This window comes from Acanthopagrus latus, chromosome 4, assembly GCF_904848185.1.
Source record: "Acanthopagrus latus isolate v.2019 chromosome 4, fAcaLat1.1, whole genome shotgun sequence".
Taxonomy (NCBI): domain Eukaryota; kingdom Metazoa; phylum Chordata; class Actinopteri; order Spariformes; family Sparidae; genus Acanthopagrus; species Acanthopagrus latus.
This window is the reverse complement of record NC_051042.1, coordinates 25,147,994-25,170,055: the sequence shown is the minus strand read 5'-3', so window position 1 is coordinate 25,170,055 and position 22,062 is coordinate 25,147,994. Positions and strand designations below refer to the sequence as shown.

Genomic DNA, 22,062 nt, shown 5'->3' with positions numbered 1-22,062 from the left:
TTTCCCAAAAGTGTCACTGTGTTGTCATTGTTGCACATGCCATTAGAAGAACTCTCAGCAAAAAAAAGGTGGTGTTTCTCAAAACTTTCTGGAAAGACATATTCAACTCGTACCGTCAACTTGAGTTGGGCCGCAGCAGCAGCTCAGGGGATTAAGGAAGAACCCCGAGGTCAGCCCTGCTTAGCTGTTATCCTTCCTATCGACTGTAGTACTCGCAGGTGGTACATTAAAAATGTTATTTAAAAGGGGAAATCATAAGGTGTGAAATTGCTTGGATACATTGGATATATATTTTTTCAAATACTGTTGTAGGAGTTGTATTTTAATTTTTATTGAACCTCTTGAAAAAGTAACTTAAAACCAGGCTAAACAGATGCATTCCAATGCCCTTTAAAGTCTTTTGCTCCTGACTACAGCCAGCATCTCGATTGGATGAGCCCCAATAGTGATTTTATTATGCACTGACACATAATCAATTTTTAGACATTTTAGCCTGTAAAAGTAGCCTCCTGTTCCGTTTTTAGTTTCTCATAAAAGGAAACTCAGAACTCAAAACATGTTCAGGAAATCCCCAGTGCTTCCAATCCATCTTGGAAATGTAATCTGTCCCGCACGGACTGGGAACACCAGGAAGGCTCTCCTTCAAGTCAGCCTTGCTCAGAATACCTCAAGAAGGCAACATCCTCACCAAGGAATCTGCAGGTGATTCGAGGTGATATGTCATCCACCTTGTTAACAGAACGAACACGAGGCATCCCCCGTGTTAACCTGCAATCCTACCTCTCCCTCCCCCTAGTAGCACAGAGATCGCAGGAGCAGATGTGTTGTATAGTTAAATATATTAGTCTTGTCTGCCTCAGTCATGTATCCATAATCTGACTGAGATTTGCAGCAGTTGGATCTTTGGCCCCAACCGTGGCTCTGAGAAATATCAGCAGCCAAACATGGCTGCGTATTGATTCGTCCGTGGCGCTGTCCATGGTGCTGAAGGAGCAGACAGATTTGTAATTTCACCTGTCTCTCGGTGCAGCCTTTCTGTAAGTTTCGTCACTACAGTGTTTTCTAGACTACAGCGTATAAGAAATGCTGAATTCTATACTATATCATAGCCTATACTCTACTGAGTAGTGTCACCTACATGATTAATGTGTATAGGAAGCAGCGTGGAGTTGCAGAACTGTGAGGGGATCACAGAAACACACTGCTGCCTATCATATTCCTATGTATTTCAGTGATGGTGCAGTAGCGTATTTGATGCTGAGAGTACACCCCGAGACTAACCCACCTCTGTAATACAATATTTCAGGGGAGACATGACAACAGATGTAGTTTTTAGTTAAGGGTGAGCGAGGGTTTGGGCCATCCTTCCTGTTAAAATTCGCCAAATCCCTGCCTTGATAGTTGGGCACCAGCTCAACACTGATGTTGTCCTTATCACTGGGCTCCTATCAGCTACGGGAAGCCACAGGTTCCTTCTTTTCCCTCACTACTCGGAGCATGTGACAGCTCTCTCCCCACCACCACAGTGTGATACAAAGTGGATGCTGGCACTGCATCTTACCCCTGCCCTTTGGCTTGTAGGTGGTGAGCTCAAAATGGTCGTACGCTGCATTTTTGAATTGTGCCAAGCTGAGCCACAGGGGTCACCCACCCGGCCGCCGGGCACTCGCATCTGACTATTCAGAGGCTCTGCTCCATTGTCTCTATAGCGGATGAGATTTTGAATTCAGCTGTGGTTGTCGGCAGCGATATGTTGGAACAGATGGATGAATGGTGGGCGTTTTAATAATAGTGCTGCAAAGCAAACATGTTTCTGTTTAATTGAACAGAGATGAAAGTTCAACACTGGTCAAAATGAGTTCATCACAGATGATATCCTACTTTTACTGAGATGTTCGGTCTCCACAGTCATGTAACAGCTGTCAGTAATTGACTTTGCACAGCTAAGTGGCCATTACAGGCCCTGAACATGCTTACTTGGCCAACTTCTGTAAGCTCTTGGCACCTTCCCGCTACCATGCTGCTGAGAACCTTGATCTGTTATCGATCTAAATCTTTCTACCCCGTCACATACTGAAAAGGCCTCCCTCTTCTCCTTTTCACCCTAAGAATATGAGATTATTCTGCGTGTTAAGTGGCACTCACTTATGTCTCATCCAGGCTATATTACTCTGCCCTGTGCCTTTGTCTGAGCCAGAAAGTGCTTAGCACAGCATCGCTCTTGTGTCTCTCGAAACCAACCGCTAGACTGAATTTAAAATACTCAAGATCATATTTCCACACATTTTAATTCACAACAGCAGTACTACTCAATGTCAGAACAGATTTTACATCCTCATACAAGTCAACAGGTTTTTTTTTTTAAGGGTTTGACGGAGTTTGTAGAATCACAGTGCAAACCACTTCAGACCTTGAGAACTGTGGACTCTTATCAGTGGATCTGATCCTCGCCGGCCACACCTGTTTGTCTCTCCAAAATGGAGGGACACATGGACTGATCCCAAATTACCGATCCAGCTTCTTCCACAGGTGAAAAGATCACAGCTTTGAGTGTCTCCGGACGTCTTTCACCCAACTCTCGCTTCAACTCCAAACTCTAAATGAACGGAGGTGTAGTGAAAGTGTAGCACTCAAAGCTGTGTCAGTAGTTAAACTGAACAGATAGAAACTCCCATTGTTGCTGAATGGGGGGGTGGGGGGGAATGCCCCTGGTTCTGGCTTGGGGGAAAAAGAAGAGAGAACATGATTGAGGTGGCAATGCCCTTCTCCAGAGAAGGGAGGGGGATTGAAGTGCAAGAGAAAGTTTTAAAGCCTCAAGCAAAAATCCCAAAAGCTCGGATTTAACAGGTTCTGTCTTGAAGTAATGATCTCGGTGCTACAATGTTGTTATTGCCGGCAGGTAAACCTCCATGCTTCTGGTGTGGAAAGGTTGAGAATCATTATTTGGTTACTAACTGGTCTCGCTATTCCAGATGAAGGACACAGAGACACTCAAGCTCTCAGATTGCTATTCCTTACTATAGCAAACATGACACAACACGGTAATGACATGTCCGTGACATTAACAACCGTACGCTTCCATTCACTTATGTTCTTCAATAACAACTGACAGTACTTTTCACTGCATTAACTTTGTTAGACCTTGAGCAATTCCTGTGGCAAAAATAGCGCAGGCATCTTTAGAGCAGCACTATTCAACATATTTTTTTTTCTCATACATTGACGTGTCAAACAACTCTGGGTGATTTGAAAGGATTTGTAGGTCGCAACAAAGAAATATCACCCAGCTCTGCTTCTGCTCCCTTCAGTGAAAAATTCTGTAAATAAAAACTGGCTAAAGAGCTGAATGTTAATATTTCCCACTGTGTGCTGGTTCTGTGAGTAGAAAGTAAAATGTTTGGTCACTCCTTAGCCAAAGATACTTTACTGTATAAGGTGATATGTTCCTCTGCCCACAAGTTGTCAAATATCCATTCATGCTGCCTTTACACAGGGCAGGGCAGTGCAACTGAGTCAGCATGGTTTCGAATTAGCCGGTAGAAGAATGTAAAGGAGTGGACACAAACAGAGCAACACATTTATCATTTCAGTGTTACAGTGTCCTGGGTCCCCTCTCCGTGTCTGTAAAAAAAAAAAAGAAAAAAAAAGAAACCTGGTGATTCTGTGGCTGCTGGTCTTAATAGCGCCGGCCATCACAGCAACGGGACGTTGTATATTAGCAACCAATTTTTCCTGCTTTCACAGTGCTGCCGGAAAGGCTGAGGAGAGCTGGTGTTTAACAGAGTGTAGCTGCTACAGTGATTACTCTGTTTTGCAGGTGATTGATTAGAGGCGCTGCTGGAAATGTCACTTGCCCTGCTAATATATTTTCACCGAGGGAACATAGGAAAGACGGTGTTAATATATTTTAATACGTTTACTCTGAGGGAGCATAGCAGAAATGTAACATTTAGGAGCTTACGTTTTTTTTTTTTTTTTCGTTTTTTTTTTCTTATTCCAGCTGAATGTGGTTTAGGACTGCAGTCTGCAGAACCATATAAAGATAGAATATGTTTTTGCTGTTGCAGTGTTTGGTATTATCAGAACGAAACCCAAGTTCTAATCTGTTGGTGTTGTTTACTACTTAACTTGTGATTCTACAAGCCTCGGTTCATTAGGCTGTGGGGTTTTTTTTTTCTACGGTATTCCCTGTGTTGTAGAACAAAGTGAAGTCTGTACTCGGATTGCCCTCCTTCACTGGTGATCGTTGGGAATTAATGCTGGAAACATCCCTGGCTGGCACACTTAAAAGGGAAAACCCAACATCCAGTATTGTCAAGCAGATTCCAGATATGTTGTTCTCATTATCTTGGACAGTGAAGTCACTATGCGAGATAATAAACAGCCCTCTGTCCCAGAGCAATAAACACAGGAATGAAAGCTCAGATCTGTAATACAGTATTATTGGGATGTACAGTGTGGCATGCTATTTTGAATATGAACCAGATGAACCGCAACCACACAGTGTTCGTCTAAGCTTTGTCATAGTAGGCATCTCTTTGCGCTGTTGTGTTTGACTCTACATCGTTGGAGTGGAAGTAGCACTGATTATTCTGACCAACAGCAAATTGGTAGCCGCTAGAGGTCACTGCCCAGCAACAAACATAAAATGGGTCACAGTGAGCTGACGTTTTTCTGAAGAGGACGGCTTCAGCAAAGGATGGATCCAACCTTTGACTTGGGCCTTGTGGATCCAATGTGAGTGAGGATTCAGCAACTTGGCGCGCTCATTTCTTCACTCAGATTTCTTCAGAAACTGATTTTGTTGGACTGCTCAGGTGAAATTTGTAGAGGTGTATTTACACTGGCCTACTTTGTACAGTGGAATCCTGCTACTTTGCCTGAAAACCCGGAATGTGAGTCCAATGTATCAACACTAATGAGTTCCGATTGGCCTGACACAAACCAGGTTGACTGGCAGTCTGTCTGAAGAAGGAAGCAAGACACATCAGAGCAAATGAAACGTGAGATAGCAAACCATTCTTCTGGTTGCCAGGCTGACAAAACTGCACTATTTAATAGTTAATCATATACTGAGAAAATTGCACTTGGGAAGCTATGTGACCTCCATATCATCTCTGAAAAGCAATCCTTGAGTAATTCATCTCCATGTTCAATCAAACTTCAGCTTGCAGCCAACCTTTTTTTGGTACGTCTCAAAGGAGCATTACCCGGAAAATCAATGCCCCTCTTACACTTATCCCAAAACAAAACAGGGAAAATCAATTTAGAGGGGCTCAATTTAGTTGGAGTGAAGGTGTGCTCAGAAGGTGAAATACCCCTTTAATGTCTTTGATTAATGAGTTAGTGCTGCCGGAAATGTCGCGTTAGCTGCTGACACATTAAAAACAAGGGGTGCACAGCAGGTGGTGAGGGGCTTCTGTCAGCTCTGGCCCTCGGCCACAGTTGGCCAAGAGCCCCATTAGTGTTTGGTTGGTTAGAGTTATTATGTACTATGTGTCAGAGAAGCTGTTAATACATTTACACCATGGGAGCACTAGCGGCGCTGGGGAGTCCATTTACCTCAGGGGCTTTGGCATCTTTCCAACAGCAACAACTCTACATCAAGAATCACAGATTAAAGGAGTATGGCGATTGCTATTTGTTAATACATGTACACCATGGGAAGTGGGTAGAGGTGTTAATGGATTATGGATTGCAGCCATTGAAAGATGGCTTTAGTGGTCCCAATAGAGGTGTGTATGGGGAGTGATTTGTTCAGACTGAAAAGTAGTGGTTGGTGAGCAGGTAAAATGCTTCCTGCTCCTTTCCTCAACATTTATATGTCAAGCTCACTAGCTCTGCTATATAAAAAAAAAAAAAGAAGTCCAATCTGCAACAGCTTCGTGGCACCTATTGTTGAGTTGTGACTCTTGGGAAATTAACTAGCTGGTCTGAGTTCTGTTTTAGTGTATATAAAGTTTGGTGACTTTGAACACGATTTTAAAATGTATTCAGACAACCTGACCTGCACTTTGAGTTAAAGCTAACTAGATTACAAAACTCAAAAGTTAACTTGTCTGCCAATGTTTTAATCACTCTGCAAGATGAGTTTTCCATAGACAAATTTCAAATGCTAACATCTGTCCAAATCCCTGTTTGGCAATATGTGCACACGATCTGACATTTGTTCTGGTTCCGCTTGGTTTTAACTCTACAGCCCCCTGGAAACCAAACAAGAAATTAGTCATTTTTGCCAGGTACGAGGAGTTAGATATGACAAAACATCTGTTCCAACTTTGGCTTTTGGCAAGTTACATGCTGTGGGTACAAATATAGTTCACCCCAGTTGTTTTTTTCGGTGTCAGGTAACTAGCGGTCATTCTCCGCTCTCATCCCATGTGTTTCCAAGGCGTGAAATTGCAGCACCACCAACATGAAATTTTAATCAGTCAAAAAATGCATAATGTATGAATATCACCTAATTATTTTCTTTCATTTTCAATTCATTAATTTGTTGTAGTCTCAAAGCTTGTTTGGGCATGTTTTCTATCTATATTATTATTTTTTTGTATCTGTGCTGTAGTTTTACTTTAATTTTAAAGCTAATGCAAAAAAAAAAAAAAAAAACATCTCTGTAATCTTTACTACGAGTCCGCTAATTATGATTTTTTTGATTTAATGTAATTTAATTATGTTCATCTTTCTATTTAGAATTGAATTATGCTGGTTGGCTTGTATCCACTGCTTTACTGCATCCATAACAACATATTCAGGGAGCTGTTTGCTTTGCTATTTTTAGCAGATGGTTAGCTATGCATCACCATACTGCGGGAGAGCATCTTAGAGGAACTAGCTGTTTTGTTCAGCTGTAACTGAACTGAAACTCTGAAGGTCAGACCATCTGTGTAGAGTGAGGAAGTTTAAATAGTTGTGAGCAATGGGGAAACTGCCTTGTTTAGTTGTCTGGGCAAACTCTACAAAAGCTGTCATTGTTATAGGCAGAGTGTAGGGTTGTCATTTAAGCGGTATCCTGCTGTAAATTAATCTTGCTGTGCTTGTGTGACAGTAAGAGAGGAAACAGAAACTGAAGAAGGCCAATCATTTTCTTAAAGGAAAGGGAAGAAGACATAAGAAAAGATCAAATAGAGAGTTAATATCCAATTGTCTATGCACAAGATGAATCAATAATTTAACAATGAATACTTCTGTCATCCATCCGTCCCCGTCTTCCTCACTCCCTTATTCCTTCTGGCTCTCACTTCTCATTTTACGTCATCCCTCATTTGTTCTCTTACTCTTGAAACAACTTCCCCTGCCCCTCCGTTAACTCCTTAACTCTTTCGCCTTCCGGTCCTCTCTCCCATTGCTCCATTACTGTCAGCCCTCAGCCCCACGCTCATCACCTTTTCTGCTGTTATTCACTCCTGTATCACTGATGTTGCCCTGGCCTAGAGTTGCCATAGCAACACACTGACCTGCCCTCAGGCTGTGAAGGGCTGGGAGGGACCATCACAACAGAGGAGTGTCATCAGTCACTCGCTGTAGACACACACACACACACACACGGGAGCGTGCGGCTTTGTACCGTAGCCTTTTCCCGTGATACAAGAACTGTTACATGTTGTACTTCTTGTGTACGGAATATTTCATTCCCACACAAAAGTCAGCTTTAATAGGATAATGAGAAGTACACGTCGTCCTCAGGCTGTGTGCTCATCAAGAGAACTCGCAGTTCATAAAACACATCTGACTGTGTTCTGTATTCAGATTAGCGCGGAATTATAATGCACAGATTCTTTGTGAAACAGCCCAAAATGACCCCGAGTGTCGAGCGGATAGAATAAACGAAAATTAAACAACAAGGGAGTAGTTCGGTATTAAGCAATCAAAATCATTATGCCGCTGAATACGACTGCGAACGGCTAATTCGAACTGTCCAGGCATGAGGCTACAGCTGGACAAGGTTCGTGCTGCTCACAGGCAAGGCAAACAAACTGCACACAGACTAGTATTACCTGCATCTACATTTTTTAATAGGTTGCAGTAACCCAAAGCTAACACTGACTGCTGATGGCAACTTCAATCAAGCTATTTCTCGCGGAAAATCACTCACTTACTAATAAATATTACTCCAGACGTTGCAGTCAAGGGTTCAGCAATCAAGTTCAGCTGAGAGAGTTTTCCAGTGCTGCTCACTGAAAGCCAACGCAGATGTGTTTGAAAATGCAGTTAACAGGTTTATCGAAGATGATGTTTGAAATCGTCTTGCCATACCATGAGAGCAGGTCCTGACCTGCATATTAACCCCCTCCTTAGAACGAGAGCGTCCTTACATACCTAGAGGAATCTGTCTTGTTGATGCTAATCATTCGGCAGAGCCACAGGATGAACACTGTAGGGTCAGGCAAGGCTAGGTGGCTGTTGCAAGACCCATGTGACTTATAAGGATACGCTACTGTGAGATTAAAGGGAGGCATTTTCATTCATTCATATTTCGTTCCTGCGGTTACTTTACATTCCAGCACCAGGAGCTGTCCATATTGTGACCTATTACACAGCCCGCAGTACAAGGCACTATTTCTGCTTTTCCACACAGTTTATTGATTTTTTTTAGAGGCAAAATGTGCGCGATCATCAGTAGAATATAAATCAGTGGTCGTTTTCTGAAACATGGGGCTGTTTGATGACACAACTGTGGATTGTTTGTGAATATTTGGAGAGACAGTTTGAGATTCTTCTTCACCATGTGCTGAAAATGAACTTCATGTCTGTACAGTAAATATGAAGAGACAGCCAACAACTCTTGGCAAGAAAGAGAATAAGTCAAATTCTATCCTCAACTGTTCCTTTAATATCAGAGGGCAATAACATACACGCGACAAGGAGTCTGGGGCGTATCTCACGTCCACCCTACATAAGCACCGCAGGTAATCCACCGGTTTGTGGAGTATGCCGTGATACACAGAGTCTAATCAGAGCAAAACAGACGGCACCAGAACAAAGCAAAACTTTGTTGCCAAATTTTTAATGGTTTCTCAAATATGTAGTGCTTATTTTAGCCCATGTTTTAGATGATGATAATACTTGTGAAGGCTTTATCCTTCCAAAAGGCCCCGCTGACCAGCCTGGCACACACAGGCCTGTAGAGTCACATGAGTGTGACTAATGACACGTGTTTCCTTTCATTCTCTCTTCTTACCATCGCTTCATTCCCCTCTCCAGTCAGTGCTCTAGTTTTTGGGGGGGTTTTAGTGGGGGAGGGCATTCGGATTTTGGTCATGCGACTCACTTTTTTTTTTTTTTTTTTTTTAAACAAAGCAGGCGGCACGTTTGCACAGAGGACGGCATGGTCAGCTGAGTGTGAGTAAGGCAGCCCTGATGCATGACTTCATAGCATCCAAATAATGAGTCAATTAGAGTAAATTATACATGTTTAGGGCTCACTGCAATTAGTTCACCTCTCTCTTTTCCTGTCTGACTACAGCCTCCGTCTCTCCCCTTTCCTGTCTCGTCCTCCTCATCCCCTCCTCTTCCCTTCCTCCTCCATCATTCCCTCTCTACACCCTCTTCTTTCTCATCTCTCCTGTCTGTCTCTTTCTCTTCCTTTCTTTTTATTTCTCCCCCCCCCCTCCCCTCCTTCCTCTCTGTCCTAGTTCTCAGGGTCTCTTGGTGAAGCTTTGTCTAATTACCATGCTACCGTTTAATTGGAACAGCGCACACAAACATCACGGATTGACTGACTGGATACCCCTTATATGTAGACACACACCGCACGCCGCGCACACACATACGCACACAAACTGGCCATTTGGATGCACATTACATGCAGACATTACACACCCGGCGAGTTAACATGCTCCAGTTATACAAACACACAGCGTACGCTCCAGGGTTTGATACCGTGGAGTTCGTCCAGGTTGTACTACAGCCGCGGCGCCGAAGCCCCTTCTGCAGAGCTCAGGCTGTTGGCTGCAGTCGCACATTGATTTTGGCCCAGTTATACCACGAGCTGCACGTCGCTTGCTCCACACTGTAGAGCCATGTCACCTGAGAAGTCACAACAACAGATGCCCTTTGGAGGATGGGTGCTCGCCAGGCAACTAAATACAGCACTGCTACACTTTTTGCTGCCGTCGATGTTCAGTGTTCGGATTGTTCCAACCGGGAAAAAAAATCAAATCCATCAGAGTGTCTGTATTAGGAGATATTTATGAGATATATTTAGTGTTATGGAAATAATCCATTGACATATATAAATGTATAAAGACAGACGATGCATCTCTACTTCCTCCCACTCACAAAATGAAGCCAAAAAAATCCAGCATACGAGCGGTGCCATCCCTCGACGTCGTCTGGAGCCAGAATCTGCACAGTGCTGACTGAGCTGTGGAGCGTCAGTGTCTTGTTCTGACCCGACTCAATCACAATCGGGGCTCAGCTGTCAGTCACGATGTTTCAACCCTTCTTTTTTTTAAAACCATTTTTTTCATTTACAGAAAAAAATGCAACACTTGAACAGACAAAATGATGACAACATGTTTGAGGGTATTGTTTTTTTGAGTTTTTTTAAGTTGTCCCATAACTGATCTACTACATTACAGAAGATGTCATGTCATCCATTTTGCTGAGACTCAACAAGCGATCACTAAAGAAATCTGAGAGGTCACCAGATGATTCATTTGCAAAAAGAAAAAAGGAAGTAAACAATTTCTTTATGAAATACTGAATCGTTTTATTTTTCAGGTAGCTCAAAATGATTCAAACAAAACATTCTGAGAAGCTTCAAGGACTATTCATCTGAACATGCTTTCATTGCATAGATATATATGTGACCGGCGGGTCTTAAATGGAAACTGATTTGTTTCAAGGTTGGGTTTCTCTGAAATAGAGCCGTAATTAAAAATGTGATAGGTCTTCTGTTGTTGAGCTCCTGCTGGCTGCTTGGCTCTTCTCTGGCCAGCTGATTTGATGAATGTTGTTTTCGGTGTAATGTTTTGAGGCAGTTTTAAATTTCATATGATCAAACACAATTTCCTCTCTTTTTCAGTCCTGCCCAGCCACACATGTGGCACTCCCGGCCTCATTCCAAACGGAGTCATTCATGGCTCGCGGTACAACATGGGGGACAAGATCCGATACAGCTGTGAGTCCGGTTTTGTGCTGGAAGGACACAGCATCCTCACGTGTATTGTATCGCCTGGCAGTGGAGCACAGTGGGACTTCCCGTCACCGTTTTGCAGAGGTAAAAATGTTCTTTCTGTCTTGCTTTATCATTTCTAGTAATGCCTGGTGCCAACTCCGACATAACAAGTGTTGAAACATGAGAAAATGCCCACTCTAATTGCAAAGTTCATGAGAATTGAAGGACCTTAAGATGCAGTCACAGGTCGGAGGAAGATAAGACGCCCTGACGCATTGATTACTGAACCAGATGGAGCCCAAATCCTCAAGCAAAACCCTTCTAATGGTTCATTAGTCTACAAACAGATCTGTCCAAGTTTGATGTGACGGTTAAAAAAAAGCTCAGCTCGGGGATTCGGTATATTCTAATAAATCTCTGCAAAAGTCACTTTGCTTTTCTTTTTTTTTTTCAAGATGCTTCAATGATTTAATTTTCTGCCGTCTCGTTTCAATACGGTTGATGTTCTCTCCTGTTCTCACAAAAAACACTTCAGTATTTGAAGATGTACCCATGGTGCATTTATGAGATGGTGATGAGGGTTTTAAAAGGAAAAAAAAAACATTGTTTGTTCTACTTTTCCTATTAACCTGTGCGTTATATCGATTTATCAGATATAACATCAATCTAATGTAATGTTGTCAGTCAGTCAAGCAAACAACCAATCAATTAATCAAATCTTCTTTTTGAAGCTCCTGTTTTGTAAGATAGTTGATTTTTGACCCACTACACATTCTTCCCTTAAAAACACCAGTTTATGTGTGAGAAAAGGCGTACATATGTTTTTTTGTTAATACACATTGTTTATACATCAGGCCTCTGAATTTTGGTTTTTCCTTTCATGGCTTCCATGACTTTCAAAAACAGAATAATCCAACATAAAGTGTTTGACAAGCGACTGAAACGCTGATAATAAGACAGTACACATAATAGATGGATGGATGGATGGATGGATAGATGGATAGATGGATAGATAGATGGATAGATGGATAGATGGATAGATGGATAGATAGATGGATAGATAGATGGATAGATAGATGGATAGATGGATAGATAGAATGCTGAGGTAGAAGAGTAAAGGTAAGTGGATTATAAGGTTTGGGCAGTTGGGCGCATATCAAACATAGGTACAAAGTGATTTACTTCGATAAAATTAGTGCAGAGTGATGAGATAAGCAAGAAGAGCCAAATCTAAATCTGAAAGAACCAACAACTTTAAAAGACAATGAAATAAACAGAGACAGTAGATAAGATTAGATTTTGTATGTTGATAGAAGCCCATTTTTAAAAGGCTCATTTCCGTCAGGCAGGTCCTGACAGAGGATTGTGGGCTTCTGCCTTCCTTCCAGTTTAACTTGTAAAACAATTTGAGACTTGTGAGGAATAAAAATGGTAACGACACTAATAAAACTAAAACAACAGGCGAAAAAAATGTAAAACAGATAAAAGCAAACTAGAGCAATCATGTATAAAATTGTTATATTGTTGAGTGGTTGTTATTCCTTCTCATTGGCTCTCTGTCTCTCTCTCCAGCCGAGGGAGCATGTGGCGGTACATTAAGAGGCACTGCGGGTTCGATAACCAGCCCTGGATACCCCGCAGAGTACGACAACAACCTGGACTGCACGTGGTCAATCCTGTCCGAACCCGGGGACACTATAGCTCTCGTCTTCAACGACTTCTTGTTAGAGGACAAATATGACTTCCTGGAAATCAGCGGGACAGAGGCGCCCAGCATATGGTGAGATACATTTTGTACAAGGGGATGATAATGAAAGTGCACACAGGTGAACAGTATAGACACACAAACACACACACACACACAGGAAAGGTGGACACTATAGCCCTGTTCTGTATGGGGTGGATACACATATACTAGTTTAAAAGTTTCAGTAGCCCAGCTGCTTTATTTGATGTTAGCCGACTTGTTCACATTACAAGAACAGTTGCTGTTTTCTCTGCAAATGTTCTCTAACTTTTCTCCTTTAAAGGGAGGCATTTAATATTAAAAGAGGACTAATGGTGTTGTTTGGGAGGACAGATACAACAGCTGATTGATTAGCTGCACAGGAGTCCTGTTGATTTTCCTGATGCATTCAAATCCCACAGGAGAGGTGATAAATTGTTGCTTTCATTCCCATTTTCTTTGGTTTGCGTTTGGAAATTGGTACTCTGTTGTAGCGGAACACACTCTCTTTTTTTTTTAAATTCAGAGGACTATTTGTTCAGAATATCACACATCTCCATTGAGGGCTTAGATGTGTTTTTTGCAGGGTTGGAGGCAGCCTAATGGTTAGGCATGCGGGGCTGTCGCTCAAGTTGCTCGGAATTGGGAAAATCCAGAGAGGGGGAGTTAGAAAAGTAGTTTGGCCTCCATCAGTAATGACAATACGGATTCCTGAGAGGCAGGTCTGCTCAGAAAATCGACAGTGTTGGATTGTGATTTTTTTTTCAGACCCTCAGTGGGTTTCAGTGTGCTTTGTGTATTTATGCAGCATTAACATATTTTCAAACCTCCACATGTTAAATGAGACTACAACCCAGATTCCAAAAAAATGCTGGGGCACTGTGTTAAAAAGTAAATTGAACAAAATGCGACTATTCTAATTCTAATCCTTTTTTTGACCAAGACTCAATTTTACTATCAATATCAAAGTCTCAGCTGTTCACAAACAGGGATGGCGTGAGGTTCAACAGTTTGTGAACCATAAGATTGCAAGAAATGTATTACTACATGGGCACAGGAACATTTTGTAAAGCCGTCGTCAGTAAACACATTTAATTTGCAACTGATTGCCTCCCTTTTATTGTTTACAGTTTACACAGCCTCCCAACTTTTTGAAAATAAGGTTGTACATCTTGACCATTCCCCAGAAGTCTATAAAAGCCTTTCTTACACCATGTTTTACATCAGATTTCTTACAGAAGAGTAATTAATTTCTGTTTAACTGGAAAGAAACTACTGTTTTCATAAAAAAACACAATTTCATATTGGTCGCTGCCACATGACGTATATGTTTATTACACAGAACAAATATCATATAGCATATAATACATGTTTTTGTGTTATGTAACATGGCATGTTCAATTCAGTAAACATACACATCAATGCAATGTCTTATGTTTGTATCCGGGGAGATAATGTGATGAGGAAACGTTGTGTAGTGGCGGCGACGCAATTTTGGATTTTTAATCTTTTCTAACTAGTTAATATGATTTCTTAAGGTGTTTTCATACATCATCGTGTCTCGCAGAAAAAAAACAAAAAAAAAACATGGTCTCCCATTTTTCATGTTCTCCTGACTTCAGCTGATAGATGACAGCGTCATCCATGTGTAGAAAATGGTTCATGATTGTGGCGCAACCAGCAGAAGCATAAAATGGATAGGCCGACAGATAAATAAGTGGCGAGAAGAAGGCAGAGAGGAGAGCACCAGATGGAAACAAAAGGAATGGAGAATAATTGCACGTTTAGTCCTGTCACCAGCAGAGCGGTACACATCAACCGTGGCATTCTCATGATACAGTTTGTGTGTGTGTGTGTGTGTGTGTGTGTGTGTGTGTGTGTGTGTGTCAGGTCTTAAGTGGCCCTCTGACTGCGTGAGCTGTTGATCGTTTCTCGAGGCACTGACAGATCACACACACTCAAGTGTGCACGGACCAGCACATGCGCACACACACACGTAGCTCGTCTCTGACAGTATAACATTCAAGGACCACTGTCAACCCACCCGCCGCAATGCAGGGGGAAGACAGGGTGTGTACTGGAGAGCACACCCAACATTTTGTCACGCGGGAAACGGTGACTGCATCAAGTGAAGCCTTCTGCCATGACCTATCTGATTTTAAAGGACTGACTGTAACAACCCCAGAGAAAGCTTTTTTGGGGGGGTTAGAAATGTGTTTCTGCAAAAATAAATACAAAAATGAAACTGGGAGATGCCTTGTGTAGTGGTGGGCCATTCATTAACATATCATTTCAAAGTAAAAAAAACAAAACATTCATGTTTGTAGTAAGTATGAATTGATACAAAACTCATTTCATAACAGGTATATTGTACTAGGCTAACAAAAAAACACAAACAATGTGAAGTTATATCAATATTCACTTTTACATAAAAATAAAAGTAGTTATTTGTGGATATTGCATTTTTTTTTCTTGTATCAAACGTGTTTCAGTACAGATGCAGACTTAAAACAATGAAGGGGAGAGAGAGGGGGCACACAGCAAAGGTCCCATGCTGGAATGGGACCCGAGATGTGGCAATTAAATGGTTTGCATGTTAGCCACCATAGGCTGCCCAGACGCCTTGTATATTTAATGAAAGTTCACTGATCCAGCTCCTGAAACAATGTAATCATTTAAAACTAAACTTAAACGGGCTTCTGCCAGCCAAAGTCTAATGCAGTCCTAAGTACTTTTCTCCAGAGGAGGGATTAAGAGATGATTGACACTTTCACTGAGGCATGTGGGCAGGTCATTGTGAGAGTGACTGACACCTGACAGGACCACTGTGACGGGTTCTTCCTGTTTACCGAGAGCTTTTTCTGATTGGCTGTCCCAAAAGCAATTTCCTGTTTCATGTTCCTGTCTGCTAGTTGGCAGGTTGAATGTCAGGTTGACTAGCTGTTACATGGACGCACATACCAGTGCGCATGTGCACGCACACACACACACACACACACACACACACACTCGCAGACGACATACACACAAACACACACACACAGGTACATGAGCATATCCAGAACAGTTTAACTTTTTGATTCAATTCAACAGGATGAAATAATGATCATCTCATGTCCTGTATTTCCTGTCTTGAGATGGATTCGTACATGCAGACAGTAATAAGTTAATGTGTGTCGTGTTTTTGAACTATCAAAACATTTCATGCAACTGTAGTCTAATTTTAAAAGTTATGTCCTAGATAATCAGTTATATCATTTCTGAGGCTGGAATGCTTTGAGACCTGCCCGCTGTGTGAGATCCGACTGGCAAAAGCCCGCAGTTGCTGGCTAATGTGAACTTTCTTTCACCCGGATTGTTTGTGAAATATAAAGAAGGCTGCGCGGAGGACGGGGATGGAAGAATAAAAGGCAGCCAAATCGGAGACAAAAATAGTGACACAGATGCGGCCAGCAAGACAGAAAGAGTGTTTTCATAAGACCTTAAGGCATTTGTGACGATGATGCCTTCTACAGTCTAATGGATGCATCACAAAATACGGCTTTTTGTATGTTTTTTTTTTTTTTTTTTTAAATTTCTCTACTGAGGAAGTGAAGGCTTCACACAGCTTCATCTGCCCCTCTCAGTGCGCGTATTGACTCTTGTTTACCATGAATCAACACAATTCTGATTCTTCTTGGATAGGCAAGGCAAGTTTGTTTTTTAAAGCACATTTCAGAAACAAAGCAACTCAAAGTGCTTTACAGGGGCATACAAATTGCATTGAAATAAATTATAAATGGCATTTGAAATACTTAAAAACCAGCAGGAAGACATCAACAAAAAAAAACATTAAAATAAGTTAAGAAATGGGAAAGTGGGCTAGAAAGAATAGGTTTAAAAGAGACAAGACTGGAAAATAAAAGTGACATTACAGCTCAAAGCCTTTAAATTGCTTCAGTGAAAAGCAGTGGCAAGTAGAAAGGTCTTCAGGGGAAAGAAGGAATTTGACCAGAAAACAAAATTCAGAAAAGAAGACTTGAAACACCATGGATTTTTATTTATTTATTTCTCTTTCTGTTATTTGGTGAATGGAAATTTTTTCAGTACAAATTCAGCTAAAAGTTCAAATCTACAAGTATGAAGCTGCCAGGAACCTAAAATTAATGAAAAACAACATGTTCGGTGCCTGAAATAATGTATAAATCTTCAGTGGTAAGGCCTTTTTTTTATTATTATTATCATAGAGCAATTCTAGGCTATTCAAAGAAATAAACTATAATACAATCTGTTTGCTTGTAAAGTGATTTTATCCCAACTCATTTTTGGGCCTTTTTCATTAAATGTCTTGCCCATTTATTCCTGTAAATCACTATATTCACACAGTTTTACCAATGGATTTCTGAAACATTTATATGTTGTACCAACATAAACAAGACAGTCCAAGAGCAGCACTTCAAAATGGTTTTCTTAGCTTGGCTTTGATATAAAAAAGGTATTTTACTTTGTATAAAACATAATCTATTAATAGACTCCAGATGATTATATAATCGACTTGGAGAAATGTAAACTAAGCCTTCGTCTTCAAATATACATTTTTAGGAGCTTCTTTCTGTGCTACCTTGGATAAAATAAATGGCAATCCGCTATTAGCTTACTATTAATTCTTGATCACAGATTTTCTTAAACATCAACCTGTATTTGTAATTAGCAGTGAACATGATAGAAAGGGTTTAAGTCACTAACACTATTGGCAAGTGAACGATTCTGGATTGATCATGTCATAGCCTGTTAAATGCATTCTTTTGTGAATGCCAGAGCTCACTGGCATCAGGATTCACTTTTAATTTCTTTAATTTAATGATTTTTTTTCATGTGAACATGATTTCCTATTTAGTATTTGCATGGTTTACCTCTTACTCTGAGAACACAGACAGAAATGACCCATATCTGAAGACATACCAAGGCAACTTTTCACATATTTTACCCACACTTTTTACTTGATTCCTTGCGACGTCCCGTACATGTTGTCTATTTGTTTGTACCGAGATTCTGGTGACCTGAATATGAAGTCGCATAAACAGCTTATCCTGAGTACAAGCTTCACGTGGTGTACAGGCTTTCATCTGCAATGTTGCCGCAGCCAGTATCTTCACATCTGGGCAGATTGTCTTTCCGATTGCTCAGAAATTAGTTCTGTTTATCGGTTTATTAATGTTTACAGCGGGCCCCCCTTTGCACTTAAACCTCTCCCTCTTTGTACTTCGCATCCTCTACCCTTCCAATTGTCTCTCCTCTCTTGATTTATCTCCTTTTCCCTCTGTTCTCTGCACTCCCTCTAGCCACGCCATCCTCTTTTCTCGCCTCGCTTTTTCCCCGTCCTCCTCTTCCTTCATCTTCGTCTCTAAAAGCACAAGACAGGCCTGAAACACTTAAAGCCCAACAGTGTTACTACTGTCATTTTCTTCGACTGAATGAATTCTTACTCTGCTAAAGGCCATTATATCCGAGGAGCACAACCAATAGCGATTAATCATATTTTGTCCCCTTATTGCTCACTACATTATTCACATTGATTTTAACCCAGTTGCCAGCACTGAAAACTGAAGAATTCGCTGTAATGTATCATCCCCGGTGATGGTCGGAGGATTTTTTTAATAAGCAGGAGGTTTGTTATGCTGATTTAGAGACGATGATGGAAATCTCTGGGATTTTCACATTAAATAAGTCCCTTCCCATCCTATCTCTTCCAGACTTCTAACTCAATGAAAGGGCCCTAATTGCCAATTATTCCTTTAATTGAGTAACAGGGTCACTACACATAATGTGATGAAACTATTACCCAGAAAATCAGGTCTCCTTTCTTAATCCAACAAGCCTGCAAGAACTCATGGGCCTCTTCTCGCTGGGCCTACACATGATAAACATATGATAATGTACCATAAACTGACTTAAAGGTCCTTTATGTAGAAGCTTTCAAAATAATGGAGACCCTAATATGAACTACTTACTATGAGCTCCGCAATTAAAAAAACAAAACATACACAAATACTCGTTTATTCTCTCATACAGTCAGTGATCCAACCCATCAAAGTGTTTACCCCATTTTGGCAATATTTGTGGGTGGCTGTCGGTGAAAGGTCTTGACAGTTTTGGACATATTGTCTTGAAATATGTTGTACGCATTCGTGTCTCCCCCAGAATGAATTACAGCTTTGTTTCCTCTGGTTGTTGTTGCTCATTTCTGACACAGTTTGCGGATGTTGCTGTCAGCAGACTACGAAAGTTGAAAAAAAAGGAAATCTTTCGTAATATGAAGACTCAAAATATCTAGAAAAAAGGCTCGGAAGTAAACGTGCTATTACATGGGTGGGTTGTATTAAAAAGTGAGGCCATTAGGATAATTCCACTAATTAGCACTGAATTGTTTTGACTTTTGTTCTCCTTTACTTCCTCCTTCCTTTCTATCACCTCTGACTTCTCTTTCTCTCTCTCTCTCCCTCGCTCACACGCACATGCCGTTGAATTTTTCAATTACTGTTACTATTGGCAGTGACAGAATCAGTAGTAGCAAAGTCATTTTCCATTCAGCCGTCTGTTTTCTGTTTACTTATCCAGGTCATTTTCTAGCCATTTAACCACAACGAAATCCGTTCAGTCAGTGGCCACAGCCGAAGAACTGCAGAACCGCATAAACATGTAGAGATAGGCAAATCCCCATCACTCCTGAAACACCTCAACACATGATTCATTTTTATTTTCAACAGACCACACATTGCTCCTGATAAATGTGAGATATATTTAGTAAACTGAAAACCACAGATACATCCGCGGTTGACATTTGTTAACGTGGTGGATCACGCTCATATCATATGCGTGATTTGGCCGTGACTGAACGCTCAAATCAGGACGTGGAGGGGAAGGAGGATCGCAGCTTAAGTCTGTGGCGACACTTCCGACCATCTGCAGCCATTTTATTGGCGACCAAAACCGGTGATTTTTCACGGGAAGTTGAACCATCTCCAGGGGTTACTGTGGCGACCAAAACAAGTATTTTTAAGCCAAACCATGGTGTTTTCCTTACTCTGACAAAGCTTTTTTTTGTGCTAAACCTGAGCAGAGAGAGGGGAGAAACAGAAAATCAGACTAAACCATACGTTGCAACATAAAGAAACATTCCTTTTGAACTTATCTGTGGTTTTGCAGAAACGTACCTGGCAAACATTCATCTGGCAGTGGGCTTGATTTCTTTTCTAACACCTTGAGCGTAGTAGACTTTCCAAGAAAACACCCAGTCGTGGGATACCTTGATCACTTGAACACACCCTCTGGCCCCCTTTCTGAAACTTAGGGATGGCTGGCCTTGTCTGTCAATTCAAAGGGAACTGCAGCAGGCCCGCAGCAGCTGTGAATGATCCTTGTCCATCCTCAGCACCTTCCCATATAGAATTCAGTGACATCGGCCAGAGGAGAGGCACAGACTTTTGTCTGACCGCCTTTTCGAACACAGATCTCTTTTTGTCTTCCCATTTCCTCTCCTCTAATGTCGCTTTGTCATGTCTCGTTTTGCTCCTCTTTTCTGATCGTCCTCTGCTTTTCCTCCTCCCTTTTTGTTTGGTAACCATCAGAGCTCTCCTAGTCTCTCCTCTCCATTTTCAAACACCTCTCTTGTCCTGTTATTACATTTACATTTTAAATTATGTTTACTGGCGCGGCATTTGTCTTTGTATCTGTCTGTGTGTGTGCATGTGCGTGCGTGCATGCGTGTGCGCATGTCTGCGTGTGTGTCTTTCCGCGTGGGTGCGTTATGAGATTAAAGGTACCGGTGTTTTTTTTGTTTTTTGTGCACTGAGCACTTAGAATAAACAGCTATCTGTTGTGGATAATGTGCTTTCCAACTTTTCTGACTAGTATCCAATCATTTATTTTTCCTCCTTACTTTTTTTTTGTCATTTTGCAGATGCTAACATCCGCCGGGGACTTGCAATAAGTGCAGCGGTGGATATAATGTATTGCCAGCATTGCGAGCAGCCAAGAGGGAAGGGCAAAGGGGCTAAAGCAACAGTGTCTGGACAGTGGAGAGATATACCTGTGTCTTTGTGATGTTCATGAATCACTGTAAAAAAGAAAAAGCTAGAGGTCTAATAGGGAAGTGCTCCCGCAAGCACTCAAATACCTCCTGCTTTCTTTGTCTGCCTCTCCTTTTGTTTTGCGCTCGGCCTCTCCTCCTGTATTGTCTGCTGCTCTCGGGTGTGTCAAGCTCTCTCCCCTCCTCTCCTCTTATCTGCGCTCCTCCCGTCTTTTTTTCAGTCCAGCAACCTTTTCCTCTCATTCTGGCCTCCCTGTTTTGTTTAATCCTTGCACGAGTTCTTTCTTTGCGTTAAACGTGCATCCTCCTCTCTTCCTCCCGTCACTCCTCTCCTTCCGGCTTCGCTCACTTCCTAGTTTATCGCCGTCCCTCCTGCGACCCGGTGTTCGTAACATCCGGGCCTCATTTATGCTCTCTTCCTCGCGGACCCCCCTTTTTAACTTCCGACCTGTCCTTGCGGCTTGTGCAACCTTGCGCCTGTTCATTTAATTGTCCCGCTCTCACCTTCTCCGCCATGTTCTCCGCCCATTAGCCCCTGTTTTTTTCACCCGTCTAGTAGGCTGGTTTACTGGTCACCGTCCAGCCCGTCCTTCATTAGCTGTCTCTCCGTGCCTCTCCCCCCCTTGCGCCCTATCATTTTAGCAACTTCTCCCTTCAGTCTCTCCTCTCCTCTCTTCTCATTTGCTCCTTCTTCTGTCTTACTTTTTGGTTCATGTCTCATCCCTCTCTCTCTCTCCTCCTCCCTGACCTCTTGTCTCTCCCTCATCCCAGTGTCAGGCAGCTGGCCGTTCCCCATGAATAATGGAGGAGATGCAGCACATTTCACTTTTTATCTCTTTCTTTCTCTCTCTCTCTACTTTTCATGTGCCCCTATCTTGTTGTCCTTCCCAATACACAATGGCTGTATTGCTCTGATTTCGATAAACATATTCCGCACATCAACATGCATCCTTGTACTATCCTCAACCTTAAAAACCTAAGTCCCGGCTCCGTAAAAAGCCATTTGAAAGGGGGCTGATTTGTCAGGGAGCTCTCTGTGCATTTGTGAAAAGCTGTGATAATTGATTTCTTACCACCAGAGAGCAGGAAGTGGAGTCCAAATCACCAAAATGTGTAAAGAAACACACATTTATAACAATGCAGTGG

General features: G+C 41.8%; 1 protein-coding gene across 2 annotated transcripts in view; it reads left to right on the top strand.

Annotated features, from left to right (window-relative positions):
- Window positions 1-22,062, top strand: part of LOC119017738 (CUB and sushi domain-containing protein 1-like) — a 405,003-nt gene that overhangs the window by 193,103 nt on the left and 189,838 nt on the right. For both annotated transcript variants that reach the window (XM_037094673.1, XM_037094672.1), the window contains exons 4-5: window positions 11,030-11,224; window positions 12,695-12,902. In XM_037094673.1, coding sequence (XP_036950568.1) covers window positions 11,030-11,224; window positions 12,695-12,902 — 403 coding nt within the window. The remainder of the gene's footprint in view (window positions 1-11,029; window positions 11,225-12,694; window positions 12,903-22,062) is intronic.